Source organism: Scyliorhinus torazame, chromosome 16, assembly GCF_047496885.1.
Source record: "Scyliorhinus torazame isolate Kashiwa2021f chromosome 16, sScyTor2.1, whole genome shotgun sequence".
Lineage (NCBI taxonomy): Eukaryota > Metazoa > Chordata > Chondrichthyes > Carcharhiniformes > Scyliorhinidae > Scyliorhinus > Scyliorhinus torazame.
The window spans coordinates 67657997-67679814 of record NC_092722.1 but is presented as its reverse complement, the minus strand read 5'-3'; the positions used below and the strand labels follow the sequence as shown (position 1 = coordinate 67679814).

At 59.1% G+C, this 21818-nt stretch overlaps 1 protein-coding gene across 2 annotated transcripts in view; it reads right to left on the bottom strand.

Annotated features, from left to right (window-relative positions):
• The window catches only part of LOC140392858 (ephrin type-B receptor 2), a 1067684-nt gene that overhangs the window by 479568 nt on the left and 566298 nt on the right, over positions 1 to 21818 (bottom strand). For both annotated transcript variants that reach the window (XM_072478598.1, XM_072478599.1), the window contains exon 3: positions 895 to 1579. In XM_072478598.1, coding sequence (XP_072334699.1) covers positions 895 to 1579 — 685 coding nt within the window. The remainder of the gene's footprint in view (positions 1 to 894; positions 1580 to 21818) is intronic.

Sequence of the window (21818 nt, the reverse complement as noted above, 5' to 3'; positions counted from 1 at the left end):
ATTTCAAAACACTTCAAAAACCGGTCAACATCGCTCAGCCTGCGAGTGCCAAAAGTTTACAGAACAATCTTCATGAAAAAGCAGAAAATCTGGAAATAAAGACCGGGACGTGGGTGGAAATAAATTCAGGAAAGAAGCAACAATTATTGAAAATTGTACTGGAAAAAAGTCAGCAAAATGTATTCTGAAATGTCAAACTCTGCAGCAAATAACAGAAATATTATTGTCTCTCTGGGCTGGCCTGTTTTGGTTAAGATTATGAAATGGTTTCATGCTGACTTTTTTGAATTTTGTCCTTTTTGTTTCCAATTTAAGTTACACCCTCATTCCTCGAGGAGGTGAATCTGCAAACATTTAAAATTAAACCATAAGATCACAAGACATAGGAGCAGCATTAGGCCACTCGGCCCATCGAGTCTGCTCCTCCATTCAATCACGGCTGATATGTTTCTCATCCCCATTCTTCTGCCTTCTCCCCATAACCCATGATCCCCTTACTAATCAAGAACCTATCTATCTCTGTCTTAAAGACACTCGGTGATTTGGCCTCCACAGCCATCTGCGGCAAAGAGTTCCACAGATTCACCACCCTCTGGCTGAAGAAATTCCACCTCATCTCTGTTTTAAAGGATCATCCCTTCAGTCTGAGGGTGTGCCCTCAGGTTCTAGTTTTTCCTACTCGTGGAAACATCCTATCCACTATCTCGGCCTCTTAGTATTCTGTAAGTTTCAATGATATCCCCTCTTCATCCTTCTAAACTCCAACCCAGAGTCCTCAATCGCTCCTCATTTGAGTGGTGAAGAGAAATTACAGCCAAGATCACCTTGATCATCCTATGTGATGACCATGGCGCCTCACTGCTGGATCAATGTGTGAACAGGTGATGTCCTTACCTTGGCATACCGTCCCATTCTCCACAGGTTCATAGCCAGCTTTACACATACAGCGCCCAATGGGGACCATCCACTCTCCGTCTCCATTACAATACAGTTTGATGGGTACATCCACCTCCTCTGCATTGGAAATACAGCTCCCTCGGGCCACCACCAGTGATGTGCTCTCTGCTCCAGAAAGAGTCTTCTGGAAAATTGCCCCATTCTTGATCACTCGTGGACACATTCGGTACAAGACTCTGACCGCAATCAGAGACATGCATCCGCCGTAATCCTGAAACCCCAGGTAAAAGCCATTCTTTGACACCGGCCCAAAACTACGGACTTCCGTGTTTATTTTCATCACTCTCCCTCCCAGGTCCACCTGGGAAAAGCTCTCATCAGCTGCAATCGTGTCAACTTTCATCCAGGGATTCTCCATCCAGTATGGAGTTATCTTTGTTGCTGAATCTGTATTAGATTCATAATAGTAGAGGTTAAAGGTCTCCTTACAAGAGCCAGGGACATTGGGAATACTGCTGCAATCCCGCACAGAAAACTTCATCTCCACATGGATGCGCTGAGCCCCTTTCCGCTTGATGTACTTGGTGCGCAGCCAATTGTTCTGACTGGCTTCAAACACATTGCAGACCTGGTATGTCCTTATCGTGTTCATAGTCTCATCGTATCCACTGACTTCCTCCCACTGTAACAGAAAGGGTAAGAATCACAGACACAATTAACAATTGCGCAATTTAATGTGACGATCATGTTGGAACATATTCAATTAGATGACGAAAGAGAAAATGCTGGAAAATCTCAGCCGGTCTGGCAGCATCTGTAGGGAGAGAAAAGAGCTAACGTTTCAAGTCCAATGACTCTTTGTCAAAGCTTTGACAAAGAGTCATTGGACTCGAAACGTTAGCTCTTTTCTCTCCCTATAGATGCTGCCAGATCTGCTGAGATTTTCCAGCATTTTCTCTTTTGTTTCAGATTCCAGCATCCGCAGTAATTTGCTTTTATTCAATTAGATGACCCTTGCTTCAAACCCCAAATCAGGCTGCAGCTACACAAATGCCAATAAAGGTTCCTCACTCTGTTCCTTCTCCTGAAACGATGACCTGCTTTACCAGATGATGCCAGCTAAACGCGATGAGATATTCCCGCTGTTAATTGTATTCAGGTGAAGGCCATTAACTGGGAGTCCCCTGTAACTGTGGCCATTGGGCTGGAGATGTGTAATCTGTGCCTCTATGAACAAAAACTTGTCAGTTCTTCCCTTCATCACCTAGTAATCAATTTGTGACATCCACCATCAACAAAAGAATGATACACACAGACACACATACACATATACACCCCACACAGACACCCAGACACAAACACAGACACACACACAGATATACATCCCCACACCACCCCTACACACACCACCCACACACAAACACACACACTGACACACAGGCAGACAGACACACACACAGACACCAACTTCACACACACAGAGATACATCCGCACCCAAACACAGCCACACAGACACACACACCCATACACACACACACAAACATACACATACTTATTTAACTAGTGGGCGCATGGTGGCGCAGTGGTTAGCACTGCTGCCTGCAGCACTGAGGCCCTGGTCCCGGGTCATTGTCTGTATGGAGTTTGCATATTCTCCCCGTGTCTGCGTGGGTCTCACCTCCACAACTCAAAGATGTGCAGGTTAGGTAATTAGCCACGCTACATTGCTGCTTAATTGGAAAAAAAATAAGTGGGTACTCTAAATTTATTAAGAAACATACTTATTTAACTCAAATACATACAACAATCCGATTAATAAATATATGATTTATAGCTCGATATGCCCCATTAAGATTTTGGGGAGGCAGTGGCATAGTGGTATTATCATTAGAGTAGCACTCCATCGACCCAGGTTAATGCTGTGGGGTCCTGGGGTTGAATCCCACCACGACAGATGGTGAAATCTGAATTCAATCAAAATCTGGAATTAAAAGTCTAATGATGACCATGAAACCATTGTCGATTGTCGGAAAAACCCGCCGAGTTCACCAATGTCCTCCTGGGAAGGAAACCTGCCGTCCTTACCCGGTCTGGCCTGCCTGTGACTCCAGACCCTCACAGCGATGCGATTGACTCCTAACTGCCCCCCTCCCCCTCCTCTGAAATGGCCTAGCAAGGCCACTCAGTTCCAGGGATGGGCAACAAATGCTGGACTAGCCAGTGACAGCCACATCCCAAGAACAAATGTTCAAAAAAATTACAAAAAGGATCTACAAATGTAAATGAGTGTTTAAATTCAGGGGCGTCATTCTCCGACCCCCCGCCGGGTCGGAGAATGGCCGTTGGCCGCCGTGAATCCCGCCCCCGCCGGTTGCCGAAGTCTCCGAAGGGAGAAAAGTCGGCGGGGCGTTAATGGCGCCGCTGCCGCGGAGAATGTCACGGGTCTGCGCAAGGCAGCCGATTTTCGGCCTGCCGATATTCTCCCTTCCGGATGGGCCGAAGTCCCGTCGACGTGATGACCGTTCACGTCGACGTCAATCAAACCTCCTTTTCATCGGCGTGACCCGGTGCTCCAGGCTCACGCCGACCAGCGAGGAGGTGAGTGACGGCCTGGGGGGTTGGCTCTGGGCAGGAAATGGCGTGGCCGCAGACTGATTGCCTGAGGAGAGGTGTGTGTCGGCTTGTGTGTGTGTGCGGCGGGGGGGGGGGGGGGGTGGTTAGAGTAGGCTGGGCTCCGGGGGAGTGCCGGGAGGGGGTCCGTGCCGGGGTGGAGGTTGGGGGTTGGGGAGGGGGTCCGTGCCGGGGTGGAGGTTGGGGGGGGGGTCCGTGCCGGGGTGGAGGTTGTGGAGGGGGTCCGTGCCGGGGTGGAGGTTGGGGGGGGGTCCGTGCTGGGGTGGAGGTTGGGGGTTGGGGAGGGGTTCCGTGCCGGGGTGGAGGTTGGGGAGGGGGTCCGTGCCGGGGTGGAGGTTGGGGGTTGTGGAGGGGGTCCGTGCCGGGGTGGAGGTTGGGGGGGGGGTCCGTGCTGGGGTGGAGGTTGGGGGTTGGGGAGGGGGTCCGTGCCGGGATGGAGGTTGGGGGGGGGGGGTCCGTGCCGGGGTGGAGGTTGGGGGTTGGGGAGGGGGTCCGTGCCGGGGTGGAGGTTGGGGGGGGGGGTCCGTGCCGGGGTGGAGGTTGGGGAGGGGGTCCGTGCCGGGGTGGAGGTTGGGGGTTGGGGAGGGGGTCCGTGCCGGGGTGGAGGTTGGGGGGGGGGTCCGTGCCGGGGTGGAGGTTGGGGAGGGGGTCCGTGCCGGGGTGGAGGTTGGGGAGGGGGTCCGTGCCGGGGTGGAGGTTGGGGGTTGTGGAGGGGTTCCGTGCCGGGGTGGAGGTTGGGGGTTGTGGAGGGGGTCCGTGCTGGGGTGGAGGTTGGGGGTTGGGGAGGGGGTCCGTGCCGGGGTGGAGGTTGGGGAGGGGGTCCGTGCCGGGGTGGAGGTTGGGGAGGGGGTCCGTGCCGGGGTGGAGGTTGGGGGTTGTGGAGGGGGGTCCGTGCCGGGGTGGAGGTTGGGGAGGGGGTCCGTGCCGGGGTGGAGGTTGGGGGTTGTGGAGGGGGTCCGTGCCGGGGTGGAGGTTGGGGGGGGGGTCCGTGCTGGGGTGGAGGTTGGGGGTTGGGGAGGGGGTCCGTGCCGGGGTGGAGGTTGGGGGGGGGGGTCCGTGCCGGGGTGGAGGTTGGGGAGGGGGTCCGTGCCGGGGTGGAGGTTGGGGGTTGGGGAGGGGGTCCGTGCCGGGGTGGAGGTTGGGGGGGGGGGTCCGTGCCGGGGTGGAGGTTGGGGAGGGGGTCCGTGCCGGGGTGGAGGTTGGGGAGGGGGTCCGTGCCGGGGTGGAGGTTGGGGGTTGTGGAGGGGTTCCGTGCCGGGGTGGAGGTTGGGGGTTGTGGAGGGGGTCCGTGCTGGGGTGGAGGTTGGGGGTTGGGGAGGGGGTCCGTGCCGGGGTGGAGGTTGGGGAGGGGGTCCGTGCCGGGGTGGAGGTTGGGGAGGGGGTCCGTGCCGGGGTGGAGGTTGGGGGTTGTGGAGGGGGTCCGTGCCGGGGTGGAGGTTGGGGGGGGGTCCGTGCTGGGGTGGAGGTTGGGGGTTGGGGAGGGGGTCCGTGCCGGGATGGAGGTTGGGGGGGGGGGGGTCCGTGCCGGGGTGGAGGTTGGGGGTTGGGGAGGGGGTCCGTGCCGGGGTGGAGGTTGGGGGGGGGGGGTCCGTGCCGGGGTGGAGGTTGGGGAGGGGGTCCGTGCCGGGGTGGAGGTTGGGGAGGGGGTCCGTGCCGGGGTGGAGGTTGGGGGTTGTGGAGGGGTTCCGTGCCGGGGTGGAGGTTGGGGGTTGTGGAGGGGGTCCGTGCTGGGGTGGAGGTTGGAGGTTGGGGAGGGGGTCCGTGCCGGGATGGAGGTTGGGGGGGGGGGGTCCGTGCTGGGGTGGAGGTTGGGGCGGGGGGGGTCCGTGCCGGGGTGGGTGATGGGAGGGCAAATGAGTTGGTCCACCTGGCCAGGTGCCAGCCTCCAACAGTTGGACCCTTGCGGTCCATGCCACCTGGCTGGGGGGAGGAGGGGATATGGGCAATGATGACATGTCGTCGTTCCCCTCCCCCCCACCAGGTCGTCATGTTTTCAGATCATCCAGCGATGTTGGCCGCCGTGGTGGCAGCCGCTCATGTCTATGTTGCCCTGGATGAGGAGGAGGAGGAGGAGGAGCGTGCCAGAGAGGCGGCGCAGGCTGCCGCAGAGGGGCAGGCGGCAGCCGCCCAGGCTGGAGGGACACCTGACCGACAGGACGAGGAGGGGGAGGAGGACGTCGCGGCCCCACGGCAACGGAGGCACCCGAGGGCGCCCCGTGTGTACCGGCCCCGGCAGTCATACCAGGACCTCACGGACCGGGAATGCAGGAGGAGACTCCGGATGAGCCGGGAAACCGTGGCACACATCTGCCACCTGCTGGCACACCTGTCACCGCGTGGCACTGGCGGGGGACACCCTCTCCCCGTGTCCGTCAAGGTTACGGTGGCCCTGAACTTTTATGCAACGGGGTCATTCCAGGCACCGAGTGGGGACCTGTCCGGCATATCGCAGACATCGGTGCATCGGTGCATCCGGGCAGTGACAGATGCCCTTTATGCCATGGCGCACCGCTACATCCGCTTCCCCATGGACCGGGCCAGCCAAGATGCCCGGGCCGTGGGCTTCTCTGCCATTGCCGGGTTCCCCATGGTCCAGGGCGCGATCGATGGGATGCACGTCGCCGTGCGGCCACCTGCAGATAACAGGGCCGTGTTCACTAATAGGAAGGGGACCTATTCGATGAACGTACAGGTGGTCTGCGACCACCGCATGATGATCCTGCACGTCTGCGCCCGTTACCCAGGCAGTGTACACGACTCATTCGTGTTGTCGCGGTCATCCATCCCCGGCATGTACGAGGGACGCCATCCCCGGCTGAGGGGCTGGTTGCTGGGCGACAGGGGCTACCCATTGCGATCGTGGCTGATGACGCCTATACGGAGGCCACGCAATGAGGCGGAGAACCGCTACAATGATGCCCATGTAGCGACAAGGGGAGTGATCGAGAGGTGCTTTGGCGTGCTGAAGATGCGTTTCAGGTGCCTGGACCTCTCTGGGGGCGCCCTCCAGTATCGGTCAGATAGGGTCGGCCGCATCATTGTGGTGTGCTGCGTCCTGCACAACATAGCCCAGCAGAGGGGCGATGTGCCGCAGGCAGAGGAGGGCGGAGTGGAGGAGCAGCAGGAAGAGGCGCAGTCCTCCCCAGATGAGGGGGATGGGGGCAATGGTCAGGGCAGACGGGGTAGACACAGACGGGTGGCTGTCCACCGTTACCGGCTGGCCCAGCGGGCACGGGACAGACTGATAGACGCCCGCTTCACTGACTAGATGGGCGTGGGAATCGGGTAGTATGGCCACAGACCGCACACCATGACAACAGCCGACCACCCACACCCCCCACCCATCCATCCACCCAGCACCATCACCCCCCTCCCCAACCCCACACACCCCACCCGCATGCACACCACCCCCCCACTCCCAATTGCCGATCCACCGGCGGCACAACGGGCCGGGCTCATCCAGTTGCGGGTGGACGCGTGTCTATCGCAGGCCATGGAGAATGATGACAGCCCGCCTCCGATGAGCTCCTGGCTCTACATCGTTGGACTATGTCTGACCCATGGCCACAGTACCACCATCCACCCGGACCATCCCTGCATGCGGCTGTGACACTGCAGCGCACGGTCCCGTCCTCTGCCCGGGGGATGTTGATGGCGGCCCAGGGGGAAGGGGGCAGACTCACCTGGGGCTGAGGTAAGACCACCCCTCACACACACACTTGCGCTCAACGTACATGACACCCCCGCACACTTTGGACAGAGCACAAAGGCAGCTTCGGTAGGTGTAACATTGACTTTAATAACCAAAGGAGTTCATGCACGTGCCCTAGCGCCTAAAACTCATCTGTGCCCTGCACCCGTGCCAACTTACTCAGTGTCTAATTGTTTGGCCTTACGGGCCCTTTGACTACGTCTACGTGGTTCCCCAGACGGTACAGCAGAACTGGAGGTGGACTCCTGTGATTCCTGCCCTCTGACACTGGATCCCTTTGGCGGCCGTTTCCTGGGGCGTCCTGGCCTAGATGGGCCAGGCTGCGGCCCGGGCGACTGGGATGGCGAGCTGCCAGCTTGTCCTGCCCGTTGCCCACCCGATGCACCTGGGACGGAAGGGGGGGAGTCCGAGGTGTCGCGGTGTACCGGGACCTCCCCTACAGAGGGAGCCGGGACGGACCACACCACCTCCTCCTCCCTCGGGGTGCCCGATGGCCCCCAGGCCTCTACATGGGTGGGGGATGCGAACGGACTGGCCATCCGACGCGCCCCCGACATCTGGCGCTGCCAGTCCTGGAGGCCCGTGCTGGTATCGACAGGGGTCTGCAGGTTTGCAGCCATGGAGCCCAGGGGGTTGTCGAACCCTGTCTGCGACAGTGCGACGCCAGCTCGCACATGGCCACTGGCGCCGATGCCCTCAGCGATGGCCTGCTGAGACTGGGCCATGGCCTGCAGAGACTGGGCCATGGCCTGCAGAGACTGGGCTATCGCCTGCTGAGACTGGGCCATGGCCTGCTGAGACTGGGCTATGGCGTTGAGCGCCTCTGCCATCTGGCGCTGACACTGGCTCATGGCCTCCTGTGAGAGGGCAGCCATTTCCTGGGCCACAGACGCCGCCTGCACGGAAGGCCCCAGGCCTCGCAAACCATTCCCCATGTCTGACACCGTCGCACCCATTGCCTCCACCGCGGACGCCACCCGTGCGGTGTCAGCCTGGGTGGCACGCATGACCGGGACCACTCCCAGCTCCTGGACGCGGGTGGACTCCTCCACCTGCGACCGCAGCCGCCGCAAGCCACCCGTCACCCTATTCGCTCGTCTCCGTGTCGGTGGTTGCATCGGATCTATGTGTGGGTGTGGTAACTGCAGGAACCCGGGATCCATCTGGGCGGCAGATGTTCGCTTGGCCTGGGCTGCCCTCCGACCGCCCGGTCCCTCTGCTGCTCCTACCTCCACCTGCTGTACCGGGACGGCTGTGTTGTGCGCACCAGTGAGTGTACCAGACGCCTCATCACTAAAGTGCCCAACCGTGGTGAGTGTTTCTGCGATGGTGGAGGGTGTTGGTGACAGCAGTGGCGTTGTGTCGTGCTCTTCGTCCCACTCTGAGTCCATGGCACTTTGGGGTGGGGGTTCGTCTCCACCCATCCACTCTGAGTCACTGTCCGGTATTTCGTCTTCCCGGGTAGGGGTGTCCTGGGTAGTGCTGTCCCGGGTAGTGCTGTCCCGGGTAGGGGTGTCCTGGGTAGTGGTGTCCCGGGTAGGGGTGTCCTGGATAGTGGTGTCCTGGGTAGTGGTGTCCTGGCTCGGATGTGACGGGGGCCTGTGGCTGCCCCCCTCATCGCTGGGTGGTCGCTCCCGCACGTGACGGGGGTGTCGTCTCCCTGTTGCTCCAGGTCTCTCCGTCTCCCGTGGTCTCCGAGGGGCATCCTGCGGGCGTCGCATGCTGGAGGGTGCGGGTCTCTCCGTCTCCCGTGGTCTCCGAGGGGCATCCTGCGGGCGTCGCATGCTGGAGGGTGCGGGTCTCTCCGTCTCCCGTGGTCTCCGAGGGGCATCCTGCGGGCGTCGCATGCTGGAGGGTGCGGGTCTCTCCGTCTCCCGTGGTCTCCGAGGGGCATCCTGCGGGCGTCGCATGCTGGAGGGTGCGGGTCTCTCCGTCTCCCGTGGTGTCCGAGGGGCATCCTGCGGGCGTCGCATGCTGGAGGGTGCGGGTCTCTCCGTCTCCCGTGGTCTCCGAGGGGCATCCTGCGGGCGTCGCATGCTGGAGGGTGCGGGTCTCTCCGTCTCCCGTGGTGTCCGAGGGGCATCCTGCGGGCGTCGCATGCTGGAGGGTGCGGGTCTCTCCGTCTCCCGTGGTCTCCGAGGGGCATCCTGCGGGCGTCGCATGCTGGAGGGTGCGGGTCTCTCCGTCTCCCGTGGTCTCCGAGGGGCATCCTGCGGGCGTCGCATGCTGGAGGGTGCGGGTCTCTCCGTCTCCCGTGGTCTCGGAGGGGCATCCTGCGGGCGGTCTGCATCTGCGGGGATGGGTGCCTGGACGTTTGGTCCTGCGATACACAATGAAGCATGCATGGTTAGACATCAGGCAGTGATCAGGTGATACGGGAGAGGGGGATATAGGGGAGGGGGGATATGGGGACGGGCTGTTGGTGGCTCACTTGCTCGTGGGGCCCCGACCTCTGCATCAGCAACCTCCCGGTCGTCAGGTCCGCCAGCCAGTTCCAGGGCCCTTTCCTCGTGTACGGTCAGTGGCCTCTCATCAGCGGGCCCTCCTCCAGTCCTCACATGCTCCCTATTGTTGTGTGCGCGCTTCTCCTGGGGGGGGGGGGGTAGTGGCAGGGGTAAAAGGCAACAGTGTTAGGCAGGTATATGAATGCACGCCATCGGTTGCGCGTGCATTGCAGAGGTTAAGGTTAGGGCTGGATTCACTTGGGGATATGGGGGATATGGGGGAGGGGGGATATGGGGGATATGGGGGAGGGGGGATATGGGGGATATGGGGGAGGGGGGAATATGGGGGATATGTGGGAGGGGGGATATGGGGGATATGGGGGAGGGGGGATATGGGGGAGGGGGGATATGGGGGAGGGGGGATATGGGAATATGGGGGAGGGGGGATATGGGGGATATGGGGGAGGGGGGATATGGGGGATATGGGGGAGGGGGGATATGGGGGATATGGGGGAGGGGGGATATGGGGGATATGGGGGAGGGGGGATATGGGGGAGGGGGGATATGGGGGATATGGGGGAGGGGGGATATGGGGGATATGGGGGAGGGGGGATATGGGGGAGGGGGGGATATGGGGGAGGGGGGATATGGGGGATATGGGGGAGGGGGGATATGGGGGAGGGGGGATATGGGGGAGGGGGGATATGGGGGATATGGGGGAGGGGGGATATGGGGGATATGGGGGAGGGGGGGAATATGGGGGATATGGGGGAGGGGGGATATGGGGGATATGGGGGAGGGGGGATATGGGGGATATGGGGGAGGGCGGATATGGGGGATATGGGGGAGGGGGGATATGGGGGATATGGGGGAGGGGGGATATGGGGGATATGGGGGAGGGGGGATATGGGGGATATGGGGGAGGGGGGATATGGGGGATATGGGGGAGGGGGGATATGGGGGATATGGGGGAGGGGGGATATGGGGGATATGGGGGAGGGGGGAATATGGGGGATATGTGGGAGGGGGGATATGGGGGAGGGGGGATATGGGAATATGGGGGAGGGGGGATATGGGGGATATGGGGGAGGGGGGATATGGGGGATATGGGGGAGGGGGGATATGGGGGATATGGGGGAGGGGGGATATGGGGGATATGGGGAGGGGGGATATGGGGGATATGGGGGAGGGGGGATATGGGGGATATGGGGGAGGGGGGATATGGGGGATATGGGGGAGGGGGGATATGGGGGAGGGGGGATATGGGGGATATGGGGGAGGGGGGATATGGGGGATATGGGGGAGGGGGGATATGGGGGAGGGGGGGATATGGGGGAGGGGGGATATGGGGGATATGGGGGAGGGGGGATTGGGGGATATGGGGGAGGGGGGATATGGGGGATATGGGGGAGGGGGGATATGGGGGATATGGGGGAGGGGGGATATGGGGGATATGGGGGAGGGGGGATATGGGGGATATGGGGGAGGGGGGATATGGGGGATATGGGGGAGGGGGGATATGGGGGAGGGGGGGATATGGGGGAGGGGGGATATGGGGGATATGGGGGAGGGGGGGATATGGGGGAGGGGGGGATATGGCGGAGGGGGGGATTTGGGGGAGAGGGGATATGGGGGAGGCTCACCCTGCCTGCTCTGACGAGGTCGTTCACCTTCTTGTGGCACTGGGTGCCTGTCCGTGGTGTCAGGGCCACAGCGGTGACGGCCTCTGCCACCTCCCTCCACAGACGCCGGCTGTGGCGTGGGGCAACTCTGCGGCCGTGCCCGGGATACAGGGCGTCCCTCCTCTGCTCCACCGCATCCAGGAGCGCCTCCACATCGCGTGACTCGAACCTCGGGGCTGAGCGACGGCCAGCCATCAAGTCGGGTGTTGCGGTCGGCTGTTCCGGTCGGGTGGGGGGGAGCTGCGCGGCCTTATGAGCCGTCACGCCGTGCAGCGCGTATGACGCTGCACGGCGTGAACCACTGCGCAAGCGCGGATCCCGTTACGTCGCTGCTAGCCCATTTCGGGCCGCAGACTATCGGCCCATTTTTATGACGTGACGCAAGTGGGATTTGCGCCGTTTTTTGCGCCGATCGGCGGAGTTTCCGCCGATAACGGAGAATTTCGCCCCAGATATCTACACTCAGGAGAATGCTGACAAACTTTCTAGAAGTGAAGGAAACTGTGTTGGTCTCTGCTTTCCTACAGATTCATATACAGACAGACATATTGACACATACACATGTATATATACACAACAGACAGGCACACAGAAGCAGACAGAGAGAAACGCACACAGACACACGCATACACAGACACACGCACACACAGACACACAAGCACACAGACACACACACACACAGACACACGCACACACAGACACAAACACACAAAATCGCTCACAGGCAGTCCACAGACCCAGACACATAGACAGGCCCAAATACACAGAGACACACATAGATGCACACACACAAACACTCATGCACACACACAGACACACACAAATTGCACATGCAGACACACACAAACGCACATAAATACATAAAGACTGAAAGACAAAAACATAGACAGAAAAACAGAGACAGATACACAGACACACAATAACAGACACACACACACAGTTGCTTACACACAGACCAACAGACCCAGGCGCACAGCCAGATCCCGTTACACAGACAGATAAACAGACCGACACAAACAAGCACACACACAGTTGCACATGCAGACTGAACAACAGAAACAGGGCCACACAGAAATAGAGACATGCAGACGGGCACACACAAAAATTGACAGAGAGCAACGTGCACAGGAAGAGAGGCAGAGGCACATGAACACAGACACAGAGAGGCAAAGGCACAGAGAGACACAGAGACATGGACAGAGACGAAGAAACACATGCACAGACACACAGAGAAATGTGCAGTGACATAGTGGCACATGCACACACACATACAGACACATAGATATGCACAGAGGGCGGAATTTTCTCAAAATTGCAGAGTGCTGAATCAGGGGAGTAAATCTGTGTGAACCTCGCTGGCTTCACTGATGTCTTGCAGCACTCTGTGCAATCTCAGTGTGCTGGTGACGATCACACAGTCAGCTGGGGGGGTGGGGCCTAAACACACCGTCAAAGCTGGGATTCTGAGATCGAGGAAAGGGCACCCTCGAGCTCTTTGCCTGTGAGCAAAGTTGGCTACTCATCTCCTCAGCTCCGCACAGGAGCCCGTCTGCCAGGTTCACATTTTTCAAAAGGATTACTTATCGGCGCTAGTGTGAGCATTTGCTGGGGAGGCCGCTGAATGACAGGGGGCTGTAAGATACGGGTGACTCCCGTTAATTGTATGGAAATTGGGCTTAAGTGGTGATAATTGATTTCTTGCCACGCTATGGGTAAGTCCCGATTTCACCTACGGGAGCGGGCCGGTTGCATCGCAAACTGTTTGGCACCTGGCGCAGATCTAGTTTTTGGCCTTTCCCGCGATGCGCCGGCCTCGTTTCACTTGAGCAAGGTGTAATAGAGATGGAGAATCATGCCCTAAGTGTTGATGCAGGGACTAAATCGGCTGCATTCTAGGATAGAAAAATTGTCAGGCGTTCCCTGACCAATCCACCGACCGTTAATGGGCTAGCACCGGTGGCACGTGGAACACGGGCGATTCAAATTAAAACGATGCCTGATTCGCCAGGGTTGTGGATTGACTCTCGAAAGGCTGACAAGCTGCAGCCACATATAAGCACTCCCATCCCCACACACACTCATTTCAGTCAACAAGATGGTTGCAAGAAAGCGACCAACTGGAGACCGTACTGGACACAGTGGAGGAGAAGCGGGCCACTCTGCACCCTGGGTGGGAAGGAGGTTACCACCCGCCACTGGGCCTGGGCACAGGAAGGAGAGGTCGTGATCTCCAGGGGCAACCCCACCAGGAACGGCCAGCAGTGCCATAAGAAACTGCACAACCGCCTCAGGGCGGCTAGGGTGAGTCGGCAGCACTGTGCCCCTGGCACTAAGCCCTGACCCCCCAGACCTGTAACCCCACCCCTTCACCCCCCACCCAGAGGGCGACCGAACCCCTACCCTGCACCACATGCCAGCGCCCATACCGGTGGGCATGGCCGGGGGCCAGGGTCACGAAGGCTACCAGCTACCCATCCCTTGCTGCGCTAGTTTGACTGTCTAACACTGTGCGTTTTCTGAATCCGCCTCCCTAGGAGAGAGCTGCCCACAACTGCTGGGAGAGGGAAGAGACCGGACGGGGGCTCCCAGATCCACCCCCCCTCCACTCCCACATCATCCCCCCCTCCACTCCCACATCATCCCCCCCTCCACCCCCACATCATCTCCACCCCCACATCAACCCTCCCTCCACCCGTACATCATCCCCACCCCCCCACCCCCACATCATCCCCACCCCCCCTCCACCCCCACACCACCCCCCCCCCTCCACCCCCACATCATCCCCACCCCCCCTCCACCCCCACATCATCCCCATCCCCCCCCCCTCCACCCCCACATCATCCCCACATCCCCACTCTCCCCTCCCTTGAATGGTGGAGCAGGTTTGATGGGCCATGTGGGCAACTCCTGCTCCTATTTCTTATGTTCTCACTACTTTATTCTCACTCAACCCAACTTTATGAACCACATGCCTCTTTTCTATTCTAGAATGTGGTTGACTCTCAAATACCCTCTGAAATGGAGGGCAGTTAGGGACAGGCTGGCCCAAGCAGTAACGCTCACATCCTGTCAAATGAATTAAAAAAAATATACTGGTGGCCACCCCTCTGCTAATTTACCTTTGGCCCTGCCCAACCTTACTAGCGAACCTACCCTTCAGGATATTGACCTCAGCAGTCACTCCAATATCTCCAACGTTGAGTGCTGGTTTGAGAGTGGTGCTCATCCCAAAGATTCCTGCACTTCTCACCTCTTCCCACTCTTCCAGATAACCATCCACCGGCCACCCTGGCCTCTCACTATCTGTGGAACACATCATCCAGGAAACTCTCATCCTCACTGATGCTCCTCAGTGGCTCCAGCTGCCTTTAAAGCTCAGAAATCCTGAGCTCAAGTTGAAACGGCTGGTGCCTCAGATAGAGGAATCGGCCTGACTTTCCCACGTGGTGTAGGAATTGGTCAGGAAGCAACGACTCAACAAAGTTAAAATGCAAATCAGCCATAATTTGGTAGGTTCCAGGGTCTGAATTATAAAATAATTCTGTGCAGCAAAAAAGCGTTCGTTCCTGTGCCGGTGTGGGGATCCCCTTGGGGCCAGCAGTCTGGATCTCCTGGGGGCCAGCGATGTGGGGAGACCCTTGGGGCCAGCAGTCTGGGTCTCCTTGGGGCCAGCGATGTGGGGAGACCCTTGGGGCCAGCAGTCTGGGGTCTCCTGGGGGCCAGCGATGTGGGGATCCCCTTGGGGCCAGCAGTCTGGATCTCCTGGGGGCCAGCGATGTGGGGAGACCCTTGGGGCCAGCAGATGGGTCTCCTTGGGGCCAGCGATGTGGGGAGACCCTTGGGGCCAGCAGTCTGGGGTCTCCTGGGGGCCAGCGATGTGGGGCGACCCTTGGGGCCAGCAGTCTGGGTCTCCTGGGGGCCAGCGATGTGGGGAGACCCTTGGGGCCAGCAGTCTGGGGTCTCCTGGGGGCCAGTGATGTGGAGAGACCCTTGGGACCAGCATTCTGGTGTCTCCTGGGGGCCAGCGATGTGGGGAGACCCTTGGGTGCCAGCGGTGTGGGGATGTCCCATGTAAGGCTGGTCTGGGTGTTTAAAGTAATTACGCTGAAGTTAGTAATGCTTTTACTTTTCTCACTCTTTCAGAGTAACTGTCAGTGTAAAATGTTATTATTATCCCAGACCAGACAGCAACAGTGGCTGGGGTGCCGGACCGAAACCCCAATATCTTAGTTTATTTTGTAAGACTATGCGGAAAGAATACTTCACTCCAGGAGTGATTGCACGAAGAAACAGGGGGCAAAATTCTGCAGTATCGGCGCGATGTCTGCCGACCGGCGCCAAAATCGGCGCTAATCAGTCTGGCATCGCGCCGCCCCAAAGGCGCGGAATCCTCCGCATCTTGGGGGGCCGAGCCCTAACCTTGAGGGGCTAGGCCCGCGCCGGACTGATTTCCGCCTTGCCAGCTGGCGGAAAAGGCCTTTGGTACCCCGCCAGCTGGCGCAGAAATGACATCTCTGGGTGGCGCATGCGCGGGAGCGTTAGCGGCCGCTCACGGCATCCCCGCGCATGCGCTGTGGAGGGAGTCTCTTCCACCTCCACCATGGTGGAGACCGTGGCGAAGGCGGAAGGAAAAGCGTGCCCCCACGGCACAGGCCCGTCCATGGATCGGTGGGTCCCGATCACGGGCCAGGCCACCGTGGGGGCACACCCCGGGGCCAGATCGCCCCGCGCCCCCCCCCCAGGACCCCAGACCATGCCCGCGCCGCTTTGTCCCGCCGGTAAGAGAGGTGGTTTAATCCACGCCGGCAGGACAGGCATTCTAGCAGCGGGACTTCGGCCCATTCGGGCCGGAGAATCGCGGGCGGGGGGGGGGCCGGCCAAACGGCGCGGCGCGATTCACGCCCCTGCCGAATCTCCGGTGCCGGAGAATTCGGCAACCGGCGGGGGCGGGACTCACGCCAGCCCCCGGCGATTCTCTGACCCGGCGGGGGGTCGGAGAATCTCGCCCAGGGATTTAGTATTTTTTATTTTTTATTTATTTTTCTATAAATTTAGAGTACCCAATTCATTTTTACCAATTAAGGGGCAATTTAGCATGGCCAATCCACCTAGCCTGCACATTTTTGGGTTGTGGGGGCGAAACCCATGCAAACACGGGGAGAATGTGCAAAGTCCACACGGACAGTGACCCAGAGCCGGGATTCGAACCTGGGACCTCGGCGCCGTGAGGTAACGGGGCTAACCCACTGCGCCATTGTGCTGCCAGGGGTGTGGTATTTTAAAACAAAACTTTATTATTAACACAATATTGAATCCGTTAATGTCAAACACCAAAATAGCTTACAATTACTCCTTAAACGATATTACTCAACACAGTAAATACAACACCCTTAATTACTATCTCTATTCTCAATTCAACAACAAGAAAGGAAAAACATATAGCTCTCAATCCATCCGACACCCCAATGGCACAGATTAATAATTGCTTTCCAGGACAGATTTGGCTCCTGTTAGAAACCCTGCAGATTCTGGCTGGATGTTTTCAAAAAGCTGCTTCAATTGGTTTGTTTCTGTTTCTCTCTTGTCCTCAGACAATTGTGCTCTTCTTTAAATACTATTACTCTTTTTTAAACTATTTACTGTGAGAGCCAAAAGACCTCACTTGCGGGCGAAAAGGGTAGCCAGGTTAGAACTCAACTCGAAACATGCTTTCTCAAAATGTCGAAATACCTTTGCTCCACCCCGCAATGGAATCATCTCCCCAAGCTGAAAAGGCATGAGCTCCCCAGGGACTCCCCCTAGTCAAACAACTTTGCATTAGCCCAGGTCTGTTTTTACTCTGTCAATTTCACCTCTGACTCCTGAAAGCTTTCTGGCCTTGCAAAACAAGATTCTTTGTAAAAACATGCCTACTGCAGTCAAACACACTCTGACTCTAGAAGTACGCCGCAAGCCGTATCGACGGCCTCAGGACGTTACCTGAGACCCTCCCCCGAGGCTCCGCACCCGATGGGCCAAATTCCTGACGGCGCGGGTCTCTCATGCTATTATTTGTCAGGAGCTCGCCGTGTCAGCTGCGGACTCAGTCCAGCGCCGCCACAGTCGGGGAAGAGCCGATCCGCGGGCGGGGGTGCGGGGCTTTGGCAGGGGCTGGGGGAACTGTTGGGGGATGGTCCGGGGTTTCCGAGCCTGGCCAAAGAGGGCAGCACTATTTGGCATGTTGGGTCCGCGCGCGGCGGGCGAAATGTTGCACGGCACGGCCGCTGCAGGCTGCCGTCGTGTGTATGCGCAGCCACGGACCCAACAATTCCCCGGCTAGAGCTGGATGCGCTACGCTGCCTGCCTGCTAGCCCCTCACCAAACGGAGGATTTTTTGGCCGTAAAACGCCACCGTTCCCAGGCCGGCGTCAGAACATAGCCTGAAAATTGGAGAATGCAGCCCAGGTTACTTACTTCCCGCCACCTTCCTCCATCTCCGCATCCCTCTCCCTGTCAGGGGATATCCTGCCCCCATGTCCTCTCATCCTCCCAGCTTCTTGCTGCAGTGACTTTCTTCTCACATTCAGCTGAAGCCCCCCCGCCCCCGCGAGCCTCCATCCTTCTCCCAGCCTTTTTCTCGTTCCGACACGACCCCTTATTATTCTCCCCAGCTCTCCCAATCTTCCCCACTCGCAGCCCTTTGTTCCAATAGAGATGACCCAACTGCCATCCTCCCGGCCCTCAGAACCCCTCCAACTCACCCCTGAACCGTTAAAGCTCTCAGCTGCTCCCTCATGTTGAGGGAGGGCCGTCGGAATTACTGTTCCCCCATCCAGGAGCAAAGGCTCAGTGCTGCCCCCTGGAGACTGAAGATACAACACCAGGCCCCAAGGTCGAAGGGCTTGTCGCTTGACACCACTCCCCCAAGACTGGGGCGGGGGGAGGGGCTGCCACTCCGCTCTGGTGAGTCTAACCGCCTTCAGTCTCTCTCCAATGTTAGTCCCTTCCTTGCCTCTCAACCCACTGCCCACACCCTAACCACCTGCCACTTCAGCACCAAATTCCTCAGTAAAACCCGTGTGCCAACAAATTAATCGCCTCAATTATGCTCCCATGTCAGCACCAAACTAAATGACCAGGAATCAACAGATTGTTTCTCTGTCCTCCGCTCCAGCTCTCAGGCTTCTCCTGACCCCCAACCCACAAAAGGCCACCAGTCTTTTGCTCACCAACCAAAGCTTCCCCACCGCATTGGAAATCAGGCCTGGATCCACCCCCATCATTCTCCAAATAAAGTCAGCACGCAAACCAGCTCCCTGTGCACAAATTCCCCATCACCACCCCATCTGTCAGATGGCAGGCTTTGAACTACCACAGTGAGAATGGGTCTTGCTAAACAGATTCAGGACAGCAAGGACACTGTGCAGCCAACCTCCACTGCTGGATATCCATGTCCAAACGCCTTATGTACTTCTGGCGAGACACAAATTATGCTACAAATTACCATCCTCTCTACAAACTCCACAGTGGGCTAATTACCTTAAACCTCTGCAATGGAAAACGGTGACGTTATGGTAATGTCGCTGAGGTATTAATCTGGAGCCCCAGGGTAATCCTCTGGAGACACCAGTTTTAAAACAATGGGCGTCATTCTCCGCCCCCCCCCCAGAGGGTCGGAGAATGGCCGTTGGCCGCCGTGAATCCCGCCCCCGCCCCCGCCGAAGTGAGAGGGCAGCCATTTCCTGGGCCACAGACGCCGCCTGCACGGAAGGCCCCAGGCCTCGCACACCGTTCCCCATGTCTGACACCGTCGCACCCATTGCCTCCACCGCGGACGCCACCCGTGCGGTGTCAGCCTGGGTGGCACGCATGACCGGGACCACTCCCAGCTCCTGGACGCGGGTGGACTCCTCCACCTGCGACCGCAGCCGCCGCAAGCCGCCCGTCACCCTCTTCGCTCGTCTCCGGGCCGGTGGTTGCATCGGATCTATGTGTGGGTGTGGTAACTGCAGGAACCCGGGATCCATCTGGGCGGCAGATGTTCGCTTGGGCTGGGCTGCCCTCCGACCGCCCGGTCCCTCTGCTGCTCCTACCTCCACCTGCTGTACCGGGACGGCTGTGTTGTGCGCACCAGTGAGTGTACCAGACGCCTCATCACTAAAGTGCCCAACCGTGGTGAGTGTTTCTGCGATGGTGGAGGGTGTTGGTGACAGCAGTGGCGTTGTGTCGTGCTCTTCGTCCCACTCTGAGTCCATGGCACTTTGGGGTGGGGGTTCGTCTCCACCCATCCACTCTGACTCACTGTCCGGTATTTCGTCTTCCTGGGTAGTGCTGTCCCGGGTAGGGGTGTCCTGGGTAGTGCTGTCCCGGGTAGGGGTGTCCTGGGTAGGGGTGTCCTGGGTAGTGGTATCCTGGGTAGTGGTGTCCTGGCTCGGATGTGACGGGGGCCTGTGGCTGCCCCCCTCATCGCTGGGTGGTCGCTCCCGCACGTGACAGGGGTGTCGTCTCCCTGTTGTTCCAGGTCTCTCCGTCTCCCGTGGTGTGCGAGGGGCATCCTGCGGGCGTCGCATGCTGGAGGGTCCGGGTCTCTCCGTCTCCCGTGGTCTCCGAGGGGCATCCTGCGGGCGTCGCATGCTGGAGGGTGCGGGTCTCTCCGTCTCCCGTGGTCTCCGAGGGGCATCCTGCGGGCGTCGCATGCTGGAGGGTGCGGGTCTCTCCGTCTCCTGTGGTCTCCGAGGGGCATCCTGCGGGCGTCGCATGCTGGAGGGTGCGGGTCTCTCCGTCTCCTGTGGTCTCCGAGGGGCATCCTGCGGGCGGTCTGCATCTGCGGGGATGGGTGCCTGGACGTTTGGTCCTGCGATACACAATGAAGCATGCATGGTTAGACATCAGGCAGTGATCAGGTGATACGGGGGAGGGGGATATAGGGGAGGGGGGATATGGGGACGGGCTGTCGGTGGCTCACTCGCTAGTACGCCCCCGACCTCTGCATCAGCAACCTCCGGTCCTCAGGTCCGCCAGCCAGTTCCAGGGCCCTTTCCTCGTGTTCGGTCAGTGGCCTCTCATCAGCGGCCCCTCCTCCAGTCCTCACATGCTCCCTATTGTTGTGTGCGCGCTTCTCCTGTTGGGGGGGGGGGGGCAGGGGTAAAAGGCAACAGTGTTAGGCAGGTATATGAATGCACGCCATCGGTTGCGCGTGCATTGCAGAGGTTAAGGTTAGGGCTGGGTTCACTTGGGGATATGGGGGATATGGGGGAGGGGGGATATGGGGGAGGGGGGGATATGGGGGAGGGGGGGATATGGGGGAGGGGGGATGTGGGGGATATGGGGGAGGGGGTATATGGGGGAGGGGGGACATGGGGGAGGGGGGATATGGGGGAGGGGGGATATGGGGGGAGGGGGGATATGGGGGAGGGGGATATGGGGGAGGGGGGATATGGGAGAGGGTGGACATGGGGGATATGGGGGAGGGGGGATATGGGGGATATGGGGGAGGGGGGATATGGGGGAGGGGGGATATGGGGGAGGGGGGATATGGGAGATATGGGGGAGGGGGGAGGGGGGATATGGGGAGGGGGGATATGGGGAGGGGGGGATATGGGGGAGGGGGGATATGGGGGATATGGGGGAGGGGGGATATGGGGGAGGGGGGGATATGGGGGAGGCTCACCCTGCCTGCTCTGACGAGGTCGTTCACCTTCTTGTGGCACTAGGTGCCTGTCCGTGGTGTCAGGGCCACAGCGGTGACGGCCTCTGCCACTTCCCTCCACAGACGCCGGCTGTGGCGTGGGGCAACTCTGCGGCCGTGCCCGGGATACAGGGCGTCCCTCCTCTGCTCCACCGCGTCCAGGAGCGCCTCCACATCACGTGACTCGAACCTCGGGGCTGAGCGACGGCCAGCCATCCAGTCGGGTGTTGCGGTCGGGTGTTGCGGTCGGGTGGGGGGGAGCAGCGCGGCCTTATGAGCCATCACGCCGTGCAGCGCGTATGACGCTGCACGGCGTGAACCACTGCGCAAGCGCGGATCCCGTTACGTCGCTGCTAGCCCATTTCGGGCCGGAGACTATCGACCCATTTTTCCGACGTGACGCAAATCGGATTTGCGCCGTTTTTTGCGCCGATCGGCGGACTTTCCGCCGATAACGGAGAATTTCGCCCAATATCTCAGAGCAGCTTACAAGCTGCGGGAGTGAGAGTCAAGGCTTCACTTCTCCACTTCTGGCCTTCTGAGGTTGCATGCCAGGTCAGGATAATAACTAATGTCACATTACCAAGTCTAAATGGCTGTGATGAGATTAATTCACAAGCACAGTACAAATCCAGCAATTTAATGGCACACTATTAATTTCCGTGGGGATGTTCACAGTGAGGTTGCAAATGTTTGGAGTTTGTTGCGGTGAATGATGGAGTGGAGCAAATTGTCCAGCAATTTCTGGGAAATCAGAACTTATAGAGTATATCTACCTGGCCAC